The sequence below is a fragment of the Lampris incognitus genome, chromosome 2 (assembly GCF_029633865.1).
Source record: "Lampris incognitus isolate fLamInc1 chromosome 2, fLamInc1.hap2, whole genome shotgun sequence".
Taxonomy (NCBI): domain Eukaryota; kingdom Metazoa; phylum Chordata; class Actinopteri; order Lampriformes; family Lampridae; genus Lampris; species Lampris incognitus.
Window position 1 is genome coordinate 25,402,327 of NC_079212.1, and position 24,600 is coordinate 25,426,926.

The 24,600-nt window shown below is 40.7% G+C and overlaps 1 protein-coding gene across 1 annotated transcript; it reads right to left on the bottom strand.

Moving 5' to 3' along the window:
- Positions 1–1,851: 1,851 nt before the first annotated feature.
- Positions 1,852–14,079, bottom strand: ddx19a (DEAD-box helicase 19a). The gene is made up of 10 exons (XM_056273545.1): positions 14,046–14,079; positions 13,880–13,936; positions 13,450–13,585; positions 3,610–3,712; positions 3,392–3,506; positions 3,056–3,233; positions 2,646–2,883; positions 2,310–2,472; positions 2,001–2,192; positions 1,852–1,913 (listed from the first exon to the last, which is right to left on the bottom strand). The coding sequence occupies exons 1-10, from the start codon at positions 14,050–14,052 to the stop codon at positions 1,852–1,854; spliced, it is 1,251 nt and encodes a 416-aa protein (XP_056129520.1). The 5' UTR covers positions 14,053–14,079.
- Positions 14,080–24,600: the final 10,521 nt, after the last annotated feature.

A 24,600-nucleotide genomic window follows, 5' to 3' on the forward strand; every position in this document is an offset into this window, starting at 1 on the left:
AGTGGTATAGTTCTCAAACATGTCCAATCTTTTAAAAATGTTTTTTTTTTTTTTTTACAATTCATTGTCCATCCATCCATCCATTATCTTAACCGCTTATCTTGCTGTCAGGGTCGCGTGGATGCTGGAGCCTATTCCAGCAGTCATTGGGGCGGCAGGCAGGGAGACACCCTGGACAGGCTGCCAGGCCATCACAGGGCCCACAAACACACGCACACACATATATACACATTCATAGGTAGGGGAAATTAAGTATGGCCAATTCACCCGACTTACATGTCTTTGGACTGTGGGAGGAAACTGAAGCCCCCGGAGGAAACCCAGGCAGACACGGGGAGAACATTCAAACTCCACACACAGGATGACCCACCAAGGTTGGACTACCCCGGGGCTCAAACCCAGGACCTTCTTGCTATGAGGCGACCACGCTAACCACTGTGCTGCCCACAATTCATTGTCAAAAATTATATTAATGTATTCTCGGACGGCAATTATAGGCTAATGACAGTAATTTGATTTCTGCAATGTTGTAGTGCAAAGTGCATGACCAAGTGATAAACTGACATGCAGTTCAGTGAAGGATTCATGAAAAATAATCTCATGCTCTGAGCAGGTGACACATAGGAAGGATTTTAAATAAACACTTTTCTTCAAACTACTTCACCTTTATTTGAAAGAACATACTGAAATTTCTGGAGATAATTTCAGAGTGGATAGAAGCTCTGTTCTCAATGGCATACTATTCAACAATAGTAGCAATACTTTTTTGACATCTCCTAAAACTGCTTTTTTGACACAAACAAAACCAAACAAGTAGGATTTATTTTGGTCATTTTATTTAGCACCACAAAAAAACAGTGAAAAGTGCACAAAAAGTAAGGCTTAAGGCAGCTTACATTATCTAGCCTTTGCATATATTTGAAATCAAATATATTTGGAGTTCACTAAGGCACTAAACTCTTCTCAGTGCAATGTTTTTTCTTAAAGCATCTCATAACTATTTTAAACACACCCAAATGCAATGGTATTAATACTTGATAAAGTGCAAAACTCCTATGAATTGACAAGGCAAAAGTGGCATGGAAAAGAACCATTTCAATTGTAAGTAAATTTCAAGTTTTAGTTTCATAAGTACATGTCTAAACACAACTTGTTTCCAAGAATCAGCATCACATTGCTTTTTTCCCCACTTAAGAAAAATGACAACAGCGCTGCAAACCTAATTTTTAGTTAACAAACAAATCAACAGGCTAAAAAAAAAAGGCATTTTAAACTTTCAAATGCTTCAAGTTGCTTTAGGAAACTCAAATCCTTAAGACACATTCTCATATCGTACAATTCCTCTAGGTTTTAGAACTATTGTATACTTCACTTCCACTGTTAGTATGGCAGGTCAACACAGCAAACTTTTATTTGTAACAGCAGCCCTCAACTATGTGCTGCTACATCAAACAAGGTTGAATCAATTCATCTGGATACATTTATTGTCAATAAACGTTGTATCCAGATGAACTGATTCAACCTTCTTTGATTTTATTACTTGAATTATCGAGCATGCATCAAAACACTACATGTTGCTACTAACATTTAGTGCCCCATAATAAGGAATTTTAAGTCTCCGGGAGATTTAGATCTTAGGTGACATTGGTGAAATCAATCAAATGAAAACAGCACACTAAATTAAATCTAAGTAAAGTTTGAATTTTTGGCACATACACAATAAAAGGTTTGTGTAGTCATAATTACCAGAAAACCCTATGTGATCAATGAAATTAACCACTGAAATCATTCAAGTCAAAAATGCCTGGTTGTCCAAGTGTTAAGATGGTACATGAAGCTACGGCAGTATGTTCAGTTGATCATTCTCTCGAGCTCATCAAGATCCTCCGTGTCAAGTTTTAAGATTTTTCTGTCTGTGAGAGAAAGAGGGTTAGTTGAGATCCAAATATTAGTCCTACAGTATAAATATTAATGTAATGAATCTTAATCAAAATACATACTGAAATGTTCCTCAACTTGGTTGATGATATCCATGCTTTTTGGGCTGTCAACCATATTGAAAGCAAATCCTTTTCTGCCAAAACGCCCTGTGCGGCCAATTCGATGAAGGTATGTCTCATTGTCAGCTTTGCCCTCTCTGTCTACAGGTAGGTCAAAGTTGACCACAATGGATACTTGCTCCACATCAATACCTGTGTAATCAACAAATCAAGAATGATGCTTAAGACTCACATTTAAAAAATAATCACATAACCACCAAAAATGGTGGGGAAAATAAGTTTTATTTAAATAATCCTTAAATGATTTACCTCTGGAGCACACATTTGTGGTCACAAGCACTTTTTCCTTGCCATTTCTGAAGCGTTCAATAACATCTGCTCTCTGTTCCACAGTCATTTCTCCACTCAGCAACGCCACCTGGTGGCCCTCTTTTGACAGCTGTCCAGTTAGCCAGGCAGCCATCTTACGAGTCTGAGAGAAAAAACGACCAAAAAAAAATAATACAAAAATCAACCAAAAACGTAACAGCAAAAACAAAATTGTTTTCTTTCATTGTGCCATAACTCAAAAGCAAGATGTGTATAAATATGGAAAACAGAATTCTGAAGCCATGTACTTGGGATGTGTCAAGACAGCTGACTTACATGGCAGAAGATCATCGCCTGTGCAATGGTAAGACTACCATATATGTTACAAAGTGCTGTGAACTTGTCCTCCTTCTCCTTGCAAACCACATAGAATTGCTTGATGGTGTCAAGAGTTTCCTCTTCACGCTTCAGCTTGATGATATTTGGGTCAGGAATAATTTTCTCTGCAAATCTCCATACAGAGTCCTCAAAGGTGGCAGACAATAGAAGCATCTGACAGTCCTTTGGCAGCAATCTGCACGGATGTAAGAAAAGTGAAGCAAAGAATAAAAACGGAGAAGAGAAGTAACTTAGCTATTGGCAGATCAGACATTGTTGCTCTTAATGAGAAATAAGTGCAGGTCTGTTAAAACTTCCACATTACTGTGTGAACAAGTATTCTTTAAGTTTCCTTGCAGGGAGCTTGCCTCTGGATACGAATGCTCTGATCCTGATGACCCTGCGTCGCTATCATGACATCAGCCTCGTCCAGCACAAAGACTTTGATCTTTTTGGGGTCAATGAACTTGAACTTGGAGCACCAGTCCAGGGCTGTGCCTGGTGTTCCAATGACAATATGCTCCTGTATCTTTGTTCCCCGTTCCACTAACCAAAAAAGACAGAAAGTCAACAATGTAGTACAAAGTACTGACAAATGATGAATCCACCTACCTCAAATATTGAAAAGTAAATTGTGATCAAGTGTAATCAATTATATTGATGGTTTATCGATAGTGATCAGCACATGGTCACAATGCTCTTACCTTTATTACCCCGAATGGCATATGCCACTTTTACTTCTGAGTAAAATTTTCCCATCTGCTTAATGACTTGGCCAATCTGCAGAGCAAGCTCATATGTGGGTGAAATGCAAAGGCACTGAAAGAGAGAAAACAGCAAACAAAGATTAACATATGTGATCAGGGTTTTAGGGTTTACTTGTTGAAAAAAGTTAACACTGATTGATTCTGCACTTAATTACCTGAGTCCATCTGTCAGATGGGTTTACATGACTGAGCATGGCCAGTGCAAAGGCAGCAGTTTTACCTGTGCCAGACTGGGATTGGGCAATCAGATTCTGAGGTCTGGAATTGGGAGATGCACACATTGCAGGTGAATTAAAATATGCAAATGTAATATGTTTATTAAACAATGTTTTTAAAAGCACTATTTTAATGAATTTTGATGGCTCACTTTTTATTTCAAAACAAGCTCAAACTACTTTCAAACCACTATGCGGCAGTGTATGGCTGAATTGGAAGAATGAATATGACTCTTATTTGCATACCCAATAATTATACCACAGTTCGATCACCTGGGAGATTTCCATTCTCAACCTCAAAACAAATCATTTTTCAAAAAAGTTTCAACCATTCATCACAGATCAATCTGACACAAAGCAACACACAACTGTGAATTTGTAACATCCAGTAAATGGCTGTTTACACCAAGCCGCCTGATGTAATGTCAATGTAGCTCCTCAGTAACAAGGTTAATGCCATTATAAGCCAACCTTCACCTTTACCTAGGGCTGGGTGATATGAACAAAATCAAATATCACAATATCTTTGATCCATACCTTGATATCAATATTATGGTGATATTGTAGGGATTACTACTGGTGCTTTCATAATTTCATTTACTAATGTGGATATGATGACCAAGCAGGTAGAAGCAAATAGAACAGCTACGACAGTCTAACAAGTTCAGAAAATTTCACCCCTTTACTGTAATGCAGTCTTTTAAACCAAGAAAAGACAACACTTGTACCATATTACAATATCCAAAATCCTGGACGATATCTAGTCTTATATCACAATATCAATATTGATATAGACTGCTTAGACTGCTTTTATTTGTCATTGCCTTATATGCATGTCTCATACATACAAGGGAACTAAATTATGTTTCACAAGGACCTCAGTGTCACATGAAAACAAATAACAAACAATAAATATTAAAAACAAAAACTGCATTAAAAACAAGAATTACATTACAAGCACACCTGACACAGACAGTGAGTAAGAAGATCAAAAAGTCATTTTATGGGAGGTCTAACTGTTCAGGCTGTTGAGAAACCTCACAGCTTGAGGAATGAAACTGTTGCATAGTCTGGTGGAGGCAACACAGATGCTCCAGTACCTACTGCCAGAGGGTAGGAGGGTGAAGTGGAATGTGAGAAGGGTGGGTGGGGTCCTTCACGATGCTAAGAGCCTTCCGGGTGCACCATGCGTCATAGATTGCCTGGATGGATGGGAGAGCAGTTCCTATGATCTCTCCAGCTGTCTTCACTATCCGCTGTAGGGATTTGTGGTCGAAGGCCTTGCAGTTCCCATGCCAGACAGTGATACAGCTTGTCAGAATGCTCTCTATGGTGCCTCTGTAGAATGTGATGAGGATGGGTTGGGGGAAACTCGCTTTCTTCAAATGCTGCAGGAAGTGAAGACGCTGCTGGGCCTTCTTGGAGAGCACAGTGACATGTGAAGACCAAGAGAGGTCCTCTGATGTGAACTCCCAGGAACTTAACACCGCTGACTCTCTCCACGTCCATTCCATTGATGGTCAGAGGGGTATGGTGGGCGCTGGTCTTTTTAAAGTCAATAATGACCTCCTTAGTTTTTCCTATATTTAGGGAGAGGTTGTTGTTTTTGCACCTCACCGCTAGTTGATCCATCTCCGCTCTGTATGATGATTCATCATTGTTGCTGATGAGACCTACCACTGTGGTATCATCAGCAAACTTTATAATGAGGTTGGAGGTGGATGATGCTGTGCAGTCGTGAGTCAGCAGAGTGAACAAGGGCCCAGCTGGCTCAGCTTTTCAATCAGGTGTTGTGGTATGATTGTGTTAAAAGCTGAGCTGAAGTCAATGAACAACATCCTCACATAGCCGTTCTTTCTCTCCAGGTGGGACAGGACTGGATGAAGAGCAGAAGATATGGCATCTTCTAGTGTTGCACGGTGTACTGGTACTAGAAAAGTATCACGATACCCTCACGCAAAAAAAGATGCGATACGCTTGGTTTTTAGTATCAATACTTTTATTAAAATAACATTGTGTGTCTGTGCAGCGAGCTGCTCCAACTCTCAGTCATGCTCCTTGCGCCAGAGGCTAGTGGGTGTGCCTAACTGTTTCACTCACACGCAGCGAAGCAGCAGCAGGCGGGCTGAGGTCACTTTGAGTGAGAGAGGGAACGAGAGATGGCGACAGGTTCGGAAGCGCCTGCCGACAGTCCTCAGCTTGTGGACAAAAAAGACGGGCGAAGTGAAGTCTGGAGTTATTTCGGATACTTCGCAGATAGTGAGGGCAAGCCCACAGACACACTGAGACCCGTCTGTAAGACATGTTACAAAGGCGTTCAGACAAAGGGAGGCAACACGTCCAACATGGCAAAGCACCTCGCTGACAGACATCCCGGCCTTTACAAAGAATTCAAAGACTGACAGGTTAGTGAATGTGATTGGAAACACCATTACATGATCAGCCCCAATCTTATCCACTAACTATAGGCTATATAAGTGAAACGAGTGTGGTGTGTTCTATGACAGGCAACCTTTTTTTTAACACTGAATTTTGACAAGGCATAGCGACAGTGATCATACTGTAGTTAGCTTATGGAAGGGCAATGTTCACGCTAGTAATGTTGACTTTAGCATAACTTGCAAACGATCTATTTAATATTCAATCAGTTCTGGTAATATTTATCATGGCATGTAGCCTGTCTTTTTGTCAATAATTATTTCTTAGATATAAGATAGGTGTAAATGACCCATATTACTTTATATTATATTTGATATTATTAAGACAAGTGATTGAGATTATTATATGGTGCTTTGTTTATTAGACTTATATGCTATTGAATTTGTTATAGAGTGCCATGTACCAGATTTGATTTTATAGTGAATTGCACTTTTATTTTTTACATACACTACCGTTCAAAAGTTTGGGATCACCCAAACAATTTTGTGTTTTCCATGAAAAGTCACACTTATTCACCACCATATGTTGTGAAATGAATAGAAAATAGAGTCAAGACATTGACAAGGTTAGAAATAATGATTTGTATTTGAAATAAGATTTTTTTTACATCAAACTTTGCTTTCGTCAAAGAATCCTCCATTTGCAGCAATTACAGCATTGCAGACCTTTGGCATTCTAGCTGTTAATTTGTTGAGGTAATCTGGAGAAATTGCACCCCACGCTTCCAGAAGCAGCTCCCACAAGTTGGATTGGTTGGATGGGCACTTCTTTGAGCAGATTGAGTTTCTGGAGCATCACATTTGTGGGGTCAATTAAACGCTCAAAATGGCCAGAAAAAGAGAACTTTCATCTGAAACTCGACAGTCTATTCTTGTTCTTAGAAATGAAGGCTATTCCATGTGAGAAATTGCTAAGAAATTGAAGATTTCCTACACCGGTGTGTACTACTCCCTTCAGAGGACAGCACAAACAGGCTCTAACCAGAGTAGAAAAAGAAGTGGGAGGCCGCGTTGCACAACTGAGCAAGAAGATAAGTACATTAGAGTCTCTAGTTTGAGAAACAGACGCCTCACAGGTCCCCAACTGGCATCTTCATTAAATAGTACCTGTTAGAGCCTGTTTGTGCTGTCCTCTGAAGGGAGTAGTACACACCGGTGACGGAAAACACAAAATTGTTTGGGTGATCCCAAACTTTTGAACGGTAGTGTACCTTTTATTGTGAACAACATTGATATGGTCTCCTCTGTATGTTACTGTGCGTGCGCAAGTTGATGGCAGAAACGAGAAGGAAAGTTGAAATGGCGGATGTTCGCATGCCACGAGAAAGCCAAGGACTGTTCGTGAAGAATATTGTTTATCATTTTTTATTTAGCATCTAGCTGGAAGGCGAACAGGTATGTGTGTAGAGTGACTGTGTAATTTGAGTTCGTTATGAGGTGTTATTTTTATGTACTGTGTAACCGGATTTAGAAGTTAGCTAAATGAGCTAATGCTAGCAGTGCTATGCACGTTGTTATGGTAGCTAGCGATGGTGGAAACGTGGTCGCATGTATGAGTGTATGATTGTATGTTTTATTTTGCTTTCAGCTCTTACGGTGTCTGTGGTGGTTCGTGTAAATAAATGGTAGAAATACCGCACCATAGCCCATCAGTTATCATCATTGAGTGCATCGTGTGAATAAAGTTCGGCTGGGAATGCTACAATAGGCTACCTGAAATGCACTCAGTAGAACCCATAGCCTACAACCAGAATGTATTGAGTCCAAATTAGTTTGTTAGCCATGAACGACATTCCATTAACTCAGCAGGCTTGACCTAGGGTAGGCTCCATCAGATGGCCCACTGAAAAGCATAGTAATTTGCTTGTAATTTTAACACTGACCTTGATCTAGCCTAATTTGGCTATTTAAAGGTAATTTATTTATTGACAATCAGCAAAAACGGACTGAGAATGGTACTGCAAATGACTAATAGTCTGACTGACGTTTGTCCACCATAGTGTAATGGCATGTACCATGTAGTGGCATTTTTTGGTTTTTTTTAAATAAAGAGGAGAAAATAGTCTTTTAATTGTATGTGTCAGTCAGTCATTAATGTGTTCACTGTTCAAAAGTTTAAATTTTACAGAAAAGTGGCTTGTTAAGCAAAAGCAAATATGTTAACAAACAGAAGAGATTATGCTCATACATGCTCTGGAGAATTAATTTATTAATGTAATTTGCTCAAAAAGTAGGACAGGAACAAGCTGGTGACAGTTAAACCATAGTGAGACCGAGCTGGACCATTATTCATCTCTTTTCCAGATGTCTGTGAATCTTATCATTCATCCAGGTCATGGTTATCCAAAGGAGTTGAATCAAGTGCAGCTGGACTTGGTATATATCCGTGAAGACGTTTCGCCTCTCATCCAAGAGGCTTCCTCAGTTCGTGCCTTTCTGACTAGACCAAGCTAGTCTGACTGGCTGGTGATGAGACTCAGTATTTATCCTCTAGGAGTCGTTGTCAGAGCTATTGATATGCGTGGCTCTTTGTGATCAGATGTTTACAAACGCCCATCGCTAACAGAGCCATAGATATGTGTGGCTCTTTTGTGTACCGATGTTTGGCCGCGCCCGTCGTTATCGGAGCTATTGATATGCGTGGCTCTCCTGTGCTCCGATGTCCAGCCGCGCCCGTCGCCATTGGAGCTATTGATTTGCATTTGTTTAGCAGCGACGGTCGTTGGGGGTGTTACTTTCGACTTCACTGTTCAGTGGTCATGAGAGTCGTTGGAGCCGTTAGTGACTGGCTGTTGTTCTTGGAGGCTAGGCTTCTTGAGTCTCCTGGGTAGAGATGAACACTCTTTTCCAGATATTTTAGAATTTTACCGTGGTATCGGTTCAGTATCGAGTATCGAGGTATTTATGGCAGGTATCGTATCGAAGTCATAATTTTGGTATCGTGATAACACTAGCATCTTCTGTTGAGTGGTTACCATGGCATGCAATCAGGAGAGGGTCCAGAGTGGAGGGGAGGCTGGATCTGATGTGCTTCATGACCAGCCTCTCAAAGCACTTTATGTTGATGGGAGTCAGTGCAATGGGGCGATAGTCATTGTGGCAGGACACAGGGGACTCCTTTGGCACTGGTATGATGGTGGTAGACCTGAAACACGTGGGTATGACTGCCTGGGACAGCGAGATGTTGAAGATGTCAGCAAGGACATCTGCCAGCTGCTCAGCACAGTCTCTGATGGCTCGGCCTGGGATTCTGTTTGGACCTGCAGCTTTGTGTGGGTTGACTCTGGAGAGGGTCTTCCTCATGTCATCTGTGGTCACCTCTGCAGAACCACCTGCAGAACTATATTGCCCAGCCCTACCTTTACCTGTTACTAACAGCGCTATTGGTCTATTCAAGATGAGAAAGGTAAGTAATTATACAACAGAGGAAATTCAGAAATTGCCTTTCATGAGTTTCATGGATACTCATGAACACAAGATCCTAACACTGAATAGAGTTCTGATCGGGGATCAACTGCATTTTCACTGGAAAGATTATTAGAGATGAGCTTTCCTTCATTCAGGTTTTTCAAGGTTTGGGCTAAAAACAATACAAAACCATAAAAAACCCAAATTCCAAGTAATTCAGAAGTAAAAGTTGGGCACTTACGGTTCTGCCAGCATCATAGGCAAAGCACTCTCTTGGATTCTAGAGGGTCTGTTGAAGCCCATGGTGTACACACCCTTAAGCAGTTGAGGTTTTCTGTTAAACCAAGTCAAAAGAGCATTGGTGTAAAAACCGTAAGCAAAAATTAGCAGGAGCATACATGCTATGTAGCCTGCTATGCAAAGCAGACCATGAGACAATCAAACAAACACCTTTTTGCATTGATTGTACCTCTAGTCAATGTGTATCTAGACAACTGCCGCATGTGCACAATTAAGCATAAGTAAGTAAAGTTTTATTTATATAGCACTTTTAAAAACACAGTTACAAATTGCTTTACACTCAATCCACAAAAATACGGGTAAATACATGAAATAAATTAATGACTATAAAACATAGCACAGGGGGTAACAGACCAAGCTAAAAATGAACCAAAACAGAAAGCAGGGATGGGGATCTATAAAAAGGCTTGCCTAAAAAGATGGGTTTTTGGAAGCCGCTTAAAACAGTCCAAAGATTCAGCAAATCTAATGGATTGGGAAAGATTATTCCAGAGGCTTGGGGCTAAAACTGCAAAGGCACGGTGACCTTTTGTTTTGCAGTTGGAGTGGGTTATGGATAAAAGACAGAGATTTGAGGATTGGAGTGGTCGGGAAGTGGAATGAGGAATGAGAAGATCAGAAAAGTAACTGGGTCAAGATCACACAGGGCTTTAAATGTAATCAATAAGATCTTATAGATTATTCTGAATTTTATGGGAAGCTAATGAAGGGATGCAAGAATAGGGGTAATATGGGACCTACGGCTAGTTCTAGTTAGTAGTCTAGAAGTTACATTCTGAATCAACTGTAGACATTTTTTTTTAAATGGGGAGGGCTGCAGACCACCACATGCCTCCTCTGATACATGTGGAGTCGCCAGCCACTTCTTTTCACCTGACAGTGAGGAGTTTCACCAGGGTGACATAGCACGTGGGAGGTTCACGCTATTCTCCCCAATTCCCCCTCCCCTGAACAGGTGCCCTGACCAACCAGAGAAGGCACTAGTGCAGCGACCAGGACACATACCCACATCCAGCTTCCCATCTGCAGACATGGCCAATTGTGTCTGTAGGGATGCCCGACCAAACCGGAGGTAACATGGGGATTCGAACCGGCAATCTCCATGTTGGTAGGCAACAGAATAGACCACCATACTACCCCAGATGCCCCCAACTGTAGACAATTTAAAGTAGTTTGGTTGAGGCAAGAGTAGAGGGAGTTACAGTAATCTAGATGGGCGAAAATGAAAGTGTGAATTAATATTTCGATAGTCTTAAAAGACAAAATATTTCTGATTTTTGCAATATTTCTTATCTGAAGAAAACAGGATTGGACAAGCTTAGTAACTTGGTGATCAAAAGACATTCTGGTCAAAGATGATACCAAGATTTTTAGTGATAAGTTTGATGTCTGAATGAAGTGGACTAATAAACTGAACAACTGCAGTGGCAAAGTTCTCATGATCAATTAAGGGAACTTCAGTTTTTTCAGGGTTTAAATGGAGGAAATTAAGGGACATCCAGTCTTTGGTGGCAGCTAAGCAATCATGGAGGGAGGACAGTTGATTCAGGTTACTGGGTTTGGCAGAGAAATAGATCTGAGTATCATCAGCATAACCATGGTATGAGATGTCTTGAAAATGACTAAACAAATGACCCAGAGGAAGCATGTATAAATAGAAGAGGATTGGCCCAAGCACAGACCAGAGGGACTGCACACAGTAGGGGAGCTGACGAGATACATGATTGTTAACACAAACATTAAAATATCTATTAGTCAGATAAGAGCAAAACCAATTTAACGCTGTACCAGAAATGTCCACCCAGTTCTCCAACCTATCAAGTCAGATGGCATTATCGATGGTATCAAAAAACATCATTGGACACTCTTAGTAATGCAGTCTCAGTACTATACTTGTGATGAAAGCCGGATTGAAATTTATCAAAAATGTTATGACCCTCAGTCAGCTGCAGGATTTGGCCTGCAACAATGTTTTAAAGGATTTTGGATAAAAAGAAAGTTTGGAAATCGGTCTTTAATTCCATACCCTTGCCAGATCAAGAGAGGGTTTGTTTTTTGTTTTTTTTTGTTTTTTTGAGGAGAGGCTGAACACAGGAAATCTAAAAATAGTCAGGTATGGACCTGGATGTGAGTGAGCAGTTGATGATAGAGAGCAGGCTGGGACCTAAGCCAGGGAGGATGGATTTTTAAAAAGTTGTCGGCACTATATCACAGGGACTGGAGGAAGGACGCAGAAAGGCTACAGCATTTACAAGGAACTGCAGAGAAATGGGAGCAAATTCCTACATTAAAATAAGACAGCTGAAAGGGCCGGGGGGGGGGGGGGGAATTGGACCTTAGACCATCGATCTTGTCAACAAAGAAAGACAAGAAATTTTCAGTCATTAGCAGAAGAGGCAAAAATGGTAGGAAGACATGGATTCACAAGCTGATTGATAGTACTAAACAGAAACTAAGAGTTATGTTTATTCCTATCAACCAAGTGAGAGAAGTAAGCAGCTCTCAAATCTGGGGAGGGCTGCAGACTACCACATCTCTTCCGATACATGTGCAATTGCCAGCTGTTATTTCACCTGACAGTGAGGAGTTTCACCAGGGGGACGTGGCGCATCGGAGGATCACGCTAATCCCCCCAGTTCCCCCTCCCCCCCGAACAGGACCCCGACCGATCAGAGGAGGTGCTAGTGCAGCAACCAGGACACACCCACATCCGGCTTCCCACCCGCAGACATGGCCAATTGTGTTTGTAGGGATGCCCGACCAATCCGGAGGTAACACAGGGATTCGACCCGGCGATCCCCATTGTTGGTAGGCAGTGGAATAGACCGCTATGCTACTCGGACGCAGACAAAATCAGTCTTAGTTAAGAGACATGTTCAGGGTGAAAACTAAATCAAGTGTGTGCCCATGGTTATGTGTGGGGCCAGTGACATGCTGCACAAGGTTAAAAGATAATAAATAATCATTATGGATTACATTTATATTGCGCTTTAGAAATGTTTAAACAACTCTATAACAAATTAGTTAAAAGGATCATCAATATGAATGTTAAAATCAGCAACTATAATGGCCCTATCAAATTTCAGAACAAGAGAGGATAATTCCTCAGAGAATTCATTGTGAAAACCTGTAGATGAATTGGGGGGGTGATAATTGATTACACCGCAAATTGTGTTATCACACACAATTTTAAAAGTTATGATTTCAAAACTGTTAAAAGAACCAAAAGTCAAAGGAATATAAGTGTAATGGTTCTTAAAAGCAGCTACTATACCCCCACCATGACCTGTTAACCTGGGTGCATTCAGAAAATTATAGCTGGGTGGGCAGAGCTCCACTAGAGGGGGGCACTCCCCAGGTTTAAGCCAGGTCTCAGTAAGAAATAAAAAGTCAAGGTTGAGGGAAGTAATTAAATCATTGAGAACGAAAGATTTATTTGACATGGATTGGACGTTTAAAAGAGCAAAAACAACTGGAATAACGGGCTTAGTTGGGCTGGAATCACTACAGCAGACTGTAATCAAATTATCTGGCCAGACAGTTGAAGACACACAATGCAAAGGGTAGTGGGTATTAAATAGTGGCCTACTCCTAACAGGAATATTGTAAGAGCCATTGAATGTTTTCAACTTACAGCCTCAGCTCTTCAAACGTCTTCACGGAGAAAAGGGGAGACGTGGGATCCCGCTGGAGAACCTCAACTTGATTTCGGTTCCTCACCAGATTGCGGCGAATCAGTTTGTTCAGCAGAGACTGTTCAGCAGGATCCACTTTAAAAAATAAAAAAAAACAACACAGCAAATGAGCTGTACAGGAAGACTCAAAGAGCATTCAACTCATTAAAAGCCTCATCAAAGTAAGTTAAAATTGTAGATGCATTACTTCATGCATTTGCACATGTTTGTCTGGCTTTATGAGTGGGACTTAGGCATGGATGGTTTCTTTGGACAATTAAGCCTACTCTTACACTAAAATTAAAGCAATCTGTTTTTTATGTTAAAATGAAATAGAATATAATCAACAATGTAAAAACGCAAAAAAACAACTATTGATAACGCACATACCTTTGTCCCCATCCTCTTTACTGCTTCCAGTTTCTGTTTTCTGTGGTACAATATTTCCTGCAGAGAAACCACAAATGAACGTCAAAACACCCACGATATCGACAGTTGACCCAACATGCAGTGTGTGTGTGTGTATGTGTGTGTGTGTGGGAGGGGGGATAATCACCATTCATCTCTCCTCTGCTGTCAGACGGACCACCCTCTCGAACTTTACTCCGTAAGCCCAAATACTGGCGAAACAAAAACTTTTTTCTGTTTTAAACTGATTCAGAAAAATAATAACACAAACAGGTTGATTGGAAATGGAATTGCTGTGCATTAGCGAAAGAGCACTAGAGGCGGACAAACTAGGTCGGATGACATGGTGTCAGTTTCAGCTAACGAAGCAATGTCAGCTAACATCAGACGAGTTGACGCGTATTGGAGGGGGGGCGGGGAAATACTTAACATTTGTACAACTTATTACCTGTGCGGGTATCGTCGTTGCCTCTTGTATATCGACCGCCTGCGCCCACGAATCTGAAGACATTATCCAGCTTTTACTGATTTAGTTGTTTTCTTTTCTCCCCCCCAACAAAACCGCAAAGTGGACTTTTTGATGGGAGCGTGTTGATGCGTGAATGTGAGGTGACGACGTCACGTACGGCGGCGCTTTAATCGTCCATCCATCCCTCCGCCTCCTCCGACCGCAGCCAGCCGGAGCACACACGCCCTGACCGCAAAACCGGCGTCCGGAAACCAGGAGGGGCGACGTGCGTTCCCACCCTTTTCCACGGCGAAGTCAAACCCCCAACCACGCCATGTCCCAGCTGTAAGCCCGAACGAGGGCTGCCCCGCATAGTCAAGTGCACACATCACTCAGCAGTAATGGCGATATCGTTAGCCCCGCTTAAAACTGTTCAGATTCTGTCTACGCTGCACCGTTACCCTGCACGTATCTCTTCACTCCTGCACTACTCGCACCAGTTACGTAGCACAACAAATTATATCGTCCATATTAGTGGCAGTGATACCACACTGCACTCGATTTTCACTTACAGAACCGAAGTTCTGCTCCTGTCGTGTGTTGTATTTGTTGGACTTTGTTTCAACCATAAAGGCACGTGAACCCAGGGTTTAGTTCACAAAGCTAACTTCTAATCGAAGTGCATTGATCAAATAGGGTTACTCCCAACTTATTTAAAAGACAAGCGAGTGACACGGTGTAGTGCTTTCTGGTGTAATTTGAGAGTTGTAAACCTGATGGACCTAATGAAACGATCGTGTCCCCAACCACACAAATTGACATTTACATACCTACTGTACAAATATAGGCCTTGGTCTTAAAGGGGGATACTTCTCCTCGAATAAAGAGCATTATTCCCATGGTGTCAGACAGTTTAATCAGCAATTTAAGGCTGCCTCACAGATGGTGACAGATTTTTTTTGATTGAGTTTCTACACCCAAGTGTAGTGTGTTTTGTTGTAGTAGACTTGTAGCACCCTCATTCCCCTGTGCATACAATCACATTTACCATGTTCCCCAATTCATTCTCCGTAGTAAGCATTCAGTTTACTTTTTAATCGCATACGTTTAACTCTTACCCTACAGTTTCTAGTTTTAAGAGAACGTCTTAATGTTTAGTTACCATACGGGTACCATTGATTACAGAAATGGGTGCAATTGCTCTTAATAACAAGAGAGCAGTGCTGCATGGTATACTGAAATGTAGGTACTTACTTACTTACTTTACCACCATTTGGTACTTGATGTAGGTCAAATGAGTCCAGTGTATAGCTGGTTAACGCTAGCGCTTTGATAATGTTACCTCTTTAATGACAATCCATCTTTGTTCAACTTTTGTCCTCAGTTTTTCATTGTCTTGTACACTTTCCCTTAATGTCCCTATTGCTACCAAACAACTCTCCTCGTCCAGGCCCATCTACATAAAAAACATGTTTAACTCAGGATCCCTACATATTTTCCACTTAAAAATTCCCTTTTCTAGACCTTTTGATGGGATGTGAAGACTTTGGCTGGTGTTCAATATCACCTGACAATGGCTTTGCAATATGACTATCAGCTAGGCCACACCGCTTTACAGCTACAGATTCTTTACAGCAACAATTAACACAAAATGAAAAGGTCCATGGCACTGTGTGTGTGTGTGTGTGTGTGTGTGTGTGTGTGTGTGTGTGTGTGTGTGTGTGTGTGTGTGTGTGTGTGTGTGTGTGTGTGTGTGTGTGTGTGTGTGTGTGTGTGTGTGTGTGGACTTGGTGCCAGAAGTCACCTTCTTTAGTCCACCTCAGCCAGGCCTGTTCTCTGTGGAATGCACAGAGGTGCGTCTCTGCTGTTGGAAAGTTAGCCAAGGCAAAAGTAAATTTACCATCTACAACGGCGATGACATCTAATTCCTTTGACCAATTCAATATCACTCCGTCAGTGTGTGTGTGTGTGTGTGTGGGGGGGGGGGGGTTGATCAAAAACTATCTGATGCAGGTGTCCTAATGCAAGCTTAATAATCTAGGGAAGAAAAACACAGAAAGTTGAATCAGTTTATCTGGACACAACCTTTATTGAGAGAGAAATGTTTCATCATAAAAGTGACCCCTCAGTCTCAACTGACTGCAAGTATCCCCATCCTTATAAACAATCTACTACTACTACCTTTGGCTGCTCCCATTAGGCATTGCCACAGCGGACCATCTCTTCTTGTCCTCTGCATCTTCCTCTGTCACACCAGCCACCTGCATTTCCTCCCTCACCACATCCATAAACCTCCTCTTTTGGCCTTCCTCTTTTCTTCTTCCCTGGCAGCTTCATATTCAGCATCCTTACCCAATATACCCAACATCTGTCCTTCGCACATGCCCAAACCATCTCAATCTTGCCTCTCTTGCTTTGTCTCCAAACGTCCAACCTGAGCAGTCCCTCTAAAATACTCGTTCCTAATTATGTCCTTCTTCTTCACTCCCAATGACAATCTCAGCATCTTCAACTCTGTCACCTCCAGCTCTGCCTCCTGTCTTTTCATCAGTGCCACTGTCTCCAAACTTTAACACTTTACCACATTTTCATTTTAAGCACAGGCCATGGGAATGGGCACATATCTGCATACAACCAGACAACACCATTTTTACAAGTCGCCGATGAATATATCACCAAGCTTTTAATAAGTCATGGAAGAGGGGGGTACAGGCATACATTTGGTCTTATAGGCTGTCTGTTTTTTTTACATTGCATCTCCATCAATCTGTGCAGTATCCATCGGCTTCTGTGGGAGCTCGCACAACTTTCCATTTTTTGATTTTTGACTCCATTATTTCCAGTGGCGGTGGCAGAGGTTTTTTTTTGGCTAAATTACGGTGGGGCTAATCCATACAGTGGCAGGGCTCAAATCAATGTCAGAATTTCAATGTGAATACATACACAATAGAACAGCACCCCCTCCCAACAGCTAGAAATACCACACATTAGGTGACTATGGGTTAAATGATTGCACTCTCCTTTTTTCACACGCAAAATTACATCGAGAGCAACGGACGTGGACGGTCACTACTACTACTGAGTTTAGACAATACTACTCATGCTATTTCAATTCATTCATGTTGTCAGGCACACCTGTCCACTGCATGCTGCGCGGCGGCAGCATTTAAAACAAGAACATAACACGTAGCGTATAAACACAATGTGTCACATCGCAGGCTGTTCTCATTCCCTGGTTGTAGTAAAACGTACGAAAAGTAATGCATTAAAATTCGCATGTAACCCACGATTTGGGCCATCCCGTGATCACGTGACGTGACCTAACCCTAACCCTGGTTAATGTTATCTGTAAAACAGAAAAGCATTATCATTAGCCTAGCTATCTTTATGTTTATTTAGATCCCCATTAGCTGTTACCCAAGGCAACAGCTACTCTTCCTGGGGTCCACATTAAAAACATCCTACAACAACATCCATGTATACACATGCTTTGACATGCATGCTTACATAAATGAACACAACTGCATCACTAAATTCAATTCATCCCCCACCCCATTCCACCCACCTCAATTAAACCAGCATTGATAAGAAGCCAAACACATAACCCCCCCACACACACACACACAGTAGCATCTATCACAGACTACTCCTACCACCTGCTTTGAGCTACATATTTCAGAATAAAAATATAAAAAGTTATGTATTAGACATTGTGTATGCCTGTACCCAAAAATAACCGCTTAAGTTGATTTTTAAAAGTTGCTTTACTTGTTGCTTGAGTAATAACGTATGGCAATCTATTCTACTGTGATTTGGCCCTATACATAGCAGTTCTTTTCATTGCATTTGTTCTGGGTTGAGGAATTGTAACATGACCCCTGCTAACTTGTCTTGTTCCATGTTCATGTCTGTCCTGGGAAAAGGTTATTCTTGAATACAGGCAGTAAGGTTGTTTTGACACAACTATGTTCCTGAATAACGTTAGAAGACTGCATGTTAATTTGTCTTCTACTTTCAACCAGGCAAGATCACGATGCATTTGGTCTATACCTTTTCTCATTGAACACCTGAGTACAAGACATGCTGCTCTATTCTGCACTATCTGAAGCTTGTTTAGCTCCTGTTTGGCTGCCCTTGACCAGATTGCTGGGCAGTAGTCAAGGTGTGACAAAACCAAGGTTTGTATAACATGTAAGACGGTAGTTGTTGTAAGGAAAGAGGAGTATCTTCTTATCATAGATATTCCTCTCCCCATTTTTCCAATTATTTTGTTGTTCATCAAGAATTACTCCTAGAAGTTTAGCCTCAGTAACTTGTTCTATGCAGCTGCCCTTGATAGATATGCTTAATTGGTTCTGACATCTTAATGCATGGTTTGAGCCAAATACAATACATTTCGTCTTAGATACATTCAAAACAAGATTGTTTTTGGTTACCCAGTCCAAAATTAATTTCATATCATTTTCCAAGAGAACATTTAACTCATCCACACTGTTTGATGACATATACATTGTGGAATCATTGGCAAACATAGCTAAGCTTGCATTACTCAAAACAAGTGGCATATCATTGGTAAAAACAGAGTAGAGCCATGGGCCCAAACAACTTCCCTGAGGAACACCACACTGTGCTGTCCTTACAGAAGAAAAACTAACTTAAAGTAAACAGTCTGTGTTCTGTTTGATAAGTAGCTCCTCATCCAATTAAGGGTTAAATTATTAAAGCCATAAGCAGCAAGTTTCATTAAAAGCCACTCGTGGTCTATTAAATCAAATGCAGCACTAAAATCCAGTAGCACAGCACCCACAATCCGTTCCCTGTCTATATCCCTCAGCCACTGATCAGTCATCTGCATCAAAGCAGTACTTGTGGAGTGATCTTTTTTGTAGGCATGCTGAAATTCAGAGTTAAGTTTGTTAACAGAAAAATAAGATAAAACCTGATCAAACACAACTCTTTCCATAAGCTTGCTTAGCACAGGTAGAACGCCGATAGGACAGCTATTAGCACCTGTAAATATGTCCTTCTTGTTTTTGGGTAAGGGAATAACTTTTGCAGCTTTCCATGCCAAGAGACATACACCCTTCTGTAAACTTAGGTTCAAAATATGGCATATGGATAATGCAATAGGGCCAGAAACCATTCCTAAGACTTTCCCATAAAGGTTATCTAATCCTGAGGGTTTTTCACTATTAACAGTACTAAGAAATGTTTCTACTTGAACAGCTTGAAAGTCAAATTCACAATCTCTATTTTTCATAAAATGGTCATTAATCAATTGTTTTGTAAGTTTGTTATCTGAAGTTTTTGTTTCATTTTTTAGTTTCTCAATCTTTCCAACAAAATATTCACTAAAATAGTTAGCAATATTCTTGCACTTTTACTTTAGCACTGGTTTTGCTCTTAGATGCTTGTTTAGATGCACTTATTACCTCTGATGACTAGTAGTTCTCCTGATTTCCTACGTTAAATGCACTTATTGTAAGTTGCTTTGGATAAAAGCGTCGGCTAAATGACTGTAATGTAATGTAATGTAATGTAGTAAGGAAGGTACCATCTGCCTCTAGGAAGGAGGGTGTATTTTCCCTGATCCACCCATTAGCTCGTTTAAAGTTTTCCAGTTTCTTTCCATCATGTTTAATTTCATTTATCTTATTGTGATAACACCTTTTCTTTTTTCTATTTATTTTTGTCACTTGGTTTCTTAGTGAACAATATGATTTCCAATCAGTTACATTACCAGACTTAATTGACTCAGTTTTCATTTTATCTCTCTGAGCCATCAAGGCTTTCAGTACCTCATCAATCCAAGCTGCTTTTCTTTTCCTTACTGTGAATGTCCTAATGGGAGCATGTTTATCAGCCACTTATAAAAACATATTTGTAAAAAATTCCAAGTGCTGCATCCACATCATGCATTTTACGCACCTTATCCCATTGCATCCTATTTATGTCCTTAATGAAATCATTCTCATAAAAAGATTTAAAAGATCTTTGGACAACAACTTTAGGTCCAACTTTTGGAACTTTGGCTTTCCTAACAATTGCCACCAAATTGTGATCACTGAAGCCAATTGGAACTGATATAGCCTTTTGAGCACATTTCTTTGGCATTAGTGAAAATGTGGTCAATACAGGTTGCTGATTTCTGTCCTGCACAGTTTGTATACAACCGAGTAGGTACATTCACCTCCTAAAATAAATTGCACACCTTTGCAATATCACTCAGCTCCCTTTTCAATGAACATTTCGCAGAGAGCGAGTCTATATTCAAATCCCCTAGAAAATACATCTCTCTGTCACAGTCTGTAGCTTTCTGCAACATGTAACATATATCCTCTAAGTACTGAGCATTTGCACTTGGTGGTCTATAATAACCCCCCTAAGAGAAATGGTTTAATGTGAGGTAAATGTATTTGAATCCATAGGACCTCAATAGCTGAAGTCAAAAGATCCCCTCTTATCCTGACAGGTATATGGTTCTGGATATATATTGCCACACCACCACCATAGCTGTTTCTATCATTTCTAAAAACACTATATCCTGACACAGCAATTTCATTTACATCTACCGATGGATCTAAGTGAGTTTCTGAAATGGCAAGTATGTGTAAATTCTCATTTTCAATTAAGGAAGTCACCTCATGACCTTTATATTTAAGACGGCATATATTAAGATGTGATATTTTTAAACCCTTCTTTGGTAATTTAAAAGACATAGTGAATACTTCATCTAATCTGCCATTTGAGAAACAAACATTAGAACATTCAACTCCTGTACAGTTTATTGGGTCTCAATCCTCCTTCCCTTCCTCCTTGGTTTCACAATAAGGCGATCATAACTAATAACTGTATAATCCCCTATAGCTCTTGCCGCCTTCATCGCTGGCCGCAGCTCAGCACGCTTCTTGCACAGTTGATCTGAAAAGTCTCCATTTATATACACTGAAGTGTTCCTGAGGTTAGCCCTTGCCCCTGTCATGATGACTTGTTTGTCTCTAAAGCGTAAAAGCTTAACTACAACTGGCCATGGCTTCTCAGGATCACCCCTGAACATTCCACTCCTGTGTGCACGCTGTATCTCTTTAGTGTCCGGGTCCAGTTTGAGCTTTGAGGTGAATAGCTCTTGGACCTTGGTCTCAGTCTCAGCCCAATAGTAGACGGGTTAAGTGCAAAAAATAGGGTGTTGACTTCAACTCATGATGCAAAGGTCCCCTTTGGTATGGAAGTACCTTAGGGTCATAGAAAAGTTTTTTATCCAAAGACACAAGTTAGATCTCATTTCGTATGTGAAATATAGGTGTTTTTTTTTAAATGGCCACTGAAAATACACCAGACCACACATCTTTGCTTCTACTATAGCTATAATGACAAAAAATTGTGTCAAAGTATAAATTTTTGTGGTCAAGAAATCCAATAAAATAGGTTTCAAAGCTAAAAACACAATAGTTTTCAGCGTACCATGAAAATTTGGGGTAGAATATGCGAATTTCGTTAAAAAAAATAAGGGAAATCAGGGTGACTTTCTATATCGTTCCTTTAATAACTTTTTGTTTTGAAAATGCATTTTAAAGGTCCACTCAATGAAATAACAACTTAACTTGTTTTTAAAGCGGTGTAAACGCTTCTATACATGACATGTGTGTCCGTCCGTGAGGATTTTGGTTGCTCCAAACCAAATCGGTACCGTTTCCTATTACAGATCGATAATAACAGGGTAATACCATGGTAATACTGACATTACTAGGAACTTACTCAGCAATTACCATCATTACTACTACTACTCGTAATTACCAGTAACTAAGGGTAATTGCTGGTTAGTTTCCAAGTAATAGTCGCTATTACTATGGTATTACCCTGTTATTACTGATCAGTAATAGGAAGTGGTACCCAAAAAATGTTTCTGCCCCCAAAACACAGAAAGTTACACTGATCGTGTGAAAAATAAGAACAACTGGGTGTGTGTCCCCCCCACCCCCACCCCTAGTGGTTGCGTCTGCTCAAAACATGAGATTTAGACCAATCAGGAGTAACCTATGCAAATCGGGAGTAGTCTATGTCAATCAGTTGCTGCAACAACACATCCAATCTGTCTGAGGTAAAAATTTTGAGATGACAGAAAATTTTGAGATGACAGTAATTTGGGATCAATGGTAACACTTTGAGGTTCACTTTGAGGTATGTATTAATTTCTCATTGTATACAAAACCTTTGTAATGTTAGCTAACTAACTAGCCAGCTGGGAGATAACTAACCAACTAGCTAGCAGCTAACTAGCTAGCTAGCTAGCAGCTAGCTAAATGACTAGCAGCTAATATGATTGTTATCTATCATCTATTTTTTATCCATTTCATGACGTGTAAGCAATTTTATTTCTTGTTTCAGATTATTAGGCTACTTATAGGCTTACAGATGTTCCTTTCAACATGAGCAACTCCAAAAACACGAACACCAATGACTGGAGTTTATGGTTCATATGTCAGTCGAAAAGCAATGAAACGGCTTTAAATCCCTCATTATCTATAAAGCTGAGAACAATCCTGAAAAGCTTACTTCATGCTACAAAGAAGTTACAGATAACATCCAGGAGCTGGAGGAATTAGGTGATTTGCCTGCTTTTGTGGTAGTGGATGACATTAGTGGTGATGGAAATAGTGGTGGCGCTCAGGATGTAGTGCAGCTGATGATGTCGAATACAATAGTGTGGCACAAAAGCTGCAGGAGTGCCATCGACAGTCAAAAAGTTGACAGAGCAAGAAAAAAGCATGACGAGTCCATGAGCCCTGTAAAAACTTGACACCTGAACAGTGGTGCCAAGTCCACCACACATGCTTTACCCACACCGTCGACAACAGCATGTGAACCAGTCAACAGACCGTGTGTCTTCTGTGGTGAAGTAGGCAACAAAAAGGAATTATTGAGGAAGGCTGCCACCCTTGGCTTGGATAGAAAAGTTAAAGAATGTGTTCAAGTGGTGGGCGACAAGCATATATTGGCTCAACTTGCGAGTGGTGACATGGTCGCTATTGATGCTGTTTATCATCGTGCATGCCTGACTAGGCTCTATAGAAAAGCAGAAGTCTCATCTGCTTTATCGGTCTTGATGCCTTCAATGACAAGATTGTTCCTCCGGGTTTGGTTCTCCAGATAATCCACTCTCTCAGAATTGTCATTTGAATACAATGGCTCTGATTTGTTTTGTAGGACCTGCGTTGCAAGATCCTTAGCCTCAGCTGAATGCTGTGTCTGGTCAGCCTTTATTTCTTCAATGTCTTTTTGAGAGTATTTCAGAGTAATCTTTAGCTCTTGAATCTCAGCCATCAGAGAATCAGTTCTCTTATTTATTGACTCAAGGATCAATTGAGTAAAGTACTAAAAGAGGCTTCTAGTCTTTTCAGTAATTCTTCATAAAAGTGTTTCTGTTACTCCAACATGTCCTTGAGTATATCCACAGTTACAAAATCAGGCTCCTCACCTTGAGTCTTGTTTGTGTTTCTGCGAGACATCTTTAGATCTAACAGTATTTTTACTCCAAAACAGCGATTACCTTCAGATATATTTAAAATTGAGGTCTTACCAGGATGTACACAGTAAAATCCTGAGTGTCAATTTAACTTTCTGAGTGTTAGTTTAACTCTGAGTTAAATTAACACTCAGGATTTTACTGTGTACCAGCTACTATCGGCAGGAAACTCTCCGGATATACAAGATCTTCTTTGGAGACTCAAGTCCAAGAGTTTCCTCCTCTCTGGCTTAGGCTGTATCAAACACAGCAGATTATTTAAGTGATCTAATCAAGACGGTTCCGAGAGATTTACACGATTCTGCTCCGTAGTCTTTTTTATTTATTTATTTAACCCTGCGGGTGTCGTGTTAACTTTTCTCTGCCGGCTCTCCCGTACCGGATGCGGGCTCCAGGAAAACACGGGAGAAGAAAGGCCCGGAGTTGGCAGAGTCAAACACAGGCCTGATCCCGCCTTTCTTTGGCAAAAATGTGTTAATTCAAGTTTAGTTTTACACCAGTTAACGCCGCGTCCGCGTTGTTTTCTGCCGTTGGGGACTTGTATGGGTTTAATGTCGGACTCTTTCCGAACAGTCCATAAACTGGACAGTCCAGACCGCGACGCGACGCGACGCGAGATAGACGTCTGGATGCAGGTGTCCAATTATATAGTCCATGGGCCAGAGCCCAAAATTTCCTATTTCGGTACACTCAAGGTGGCAAAACTTACTTATAATTTTTGAAAGGATCCAT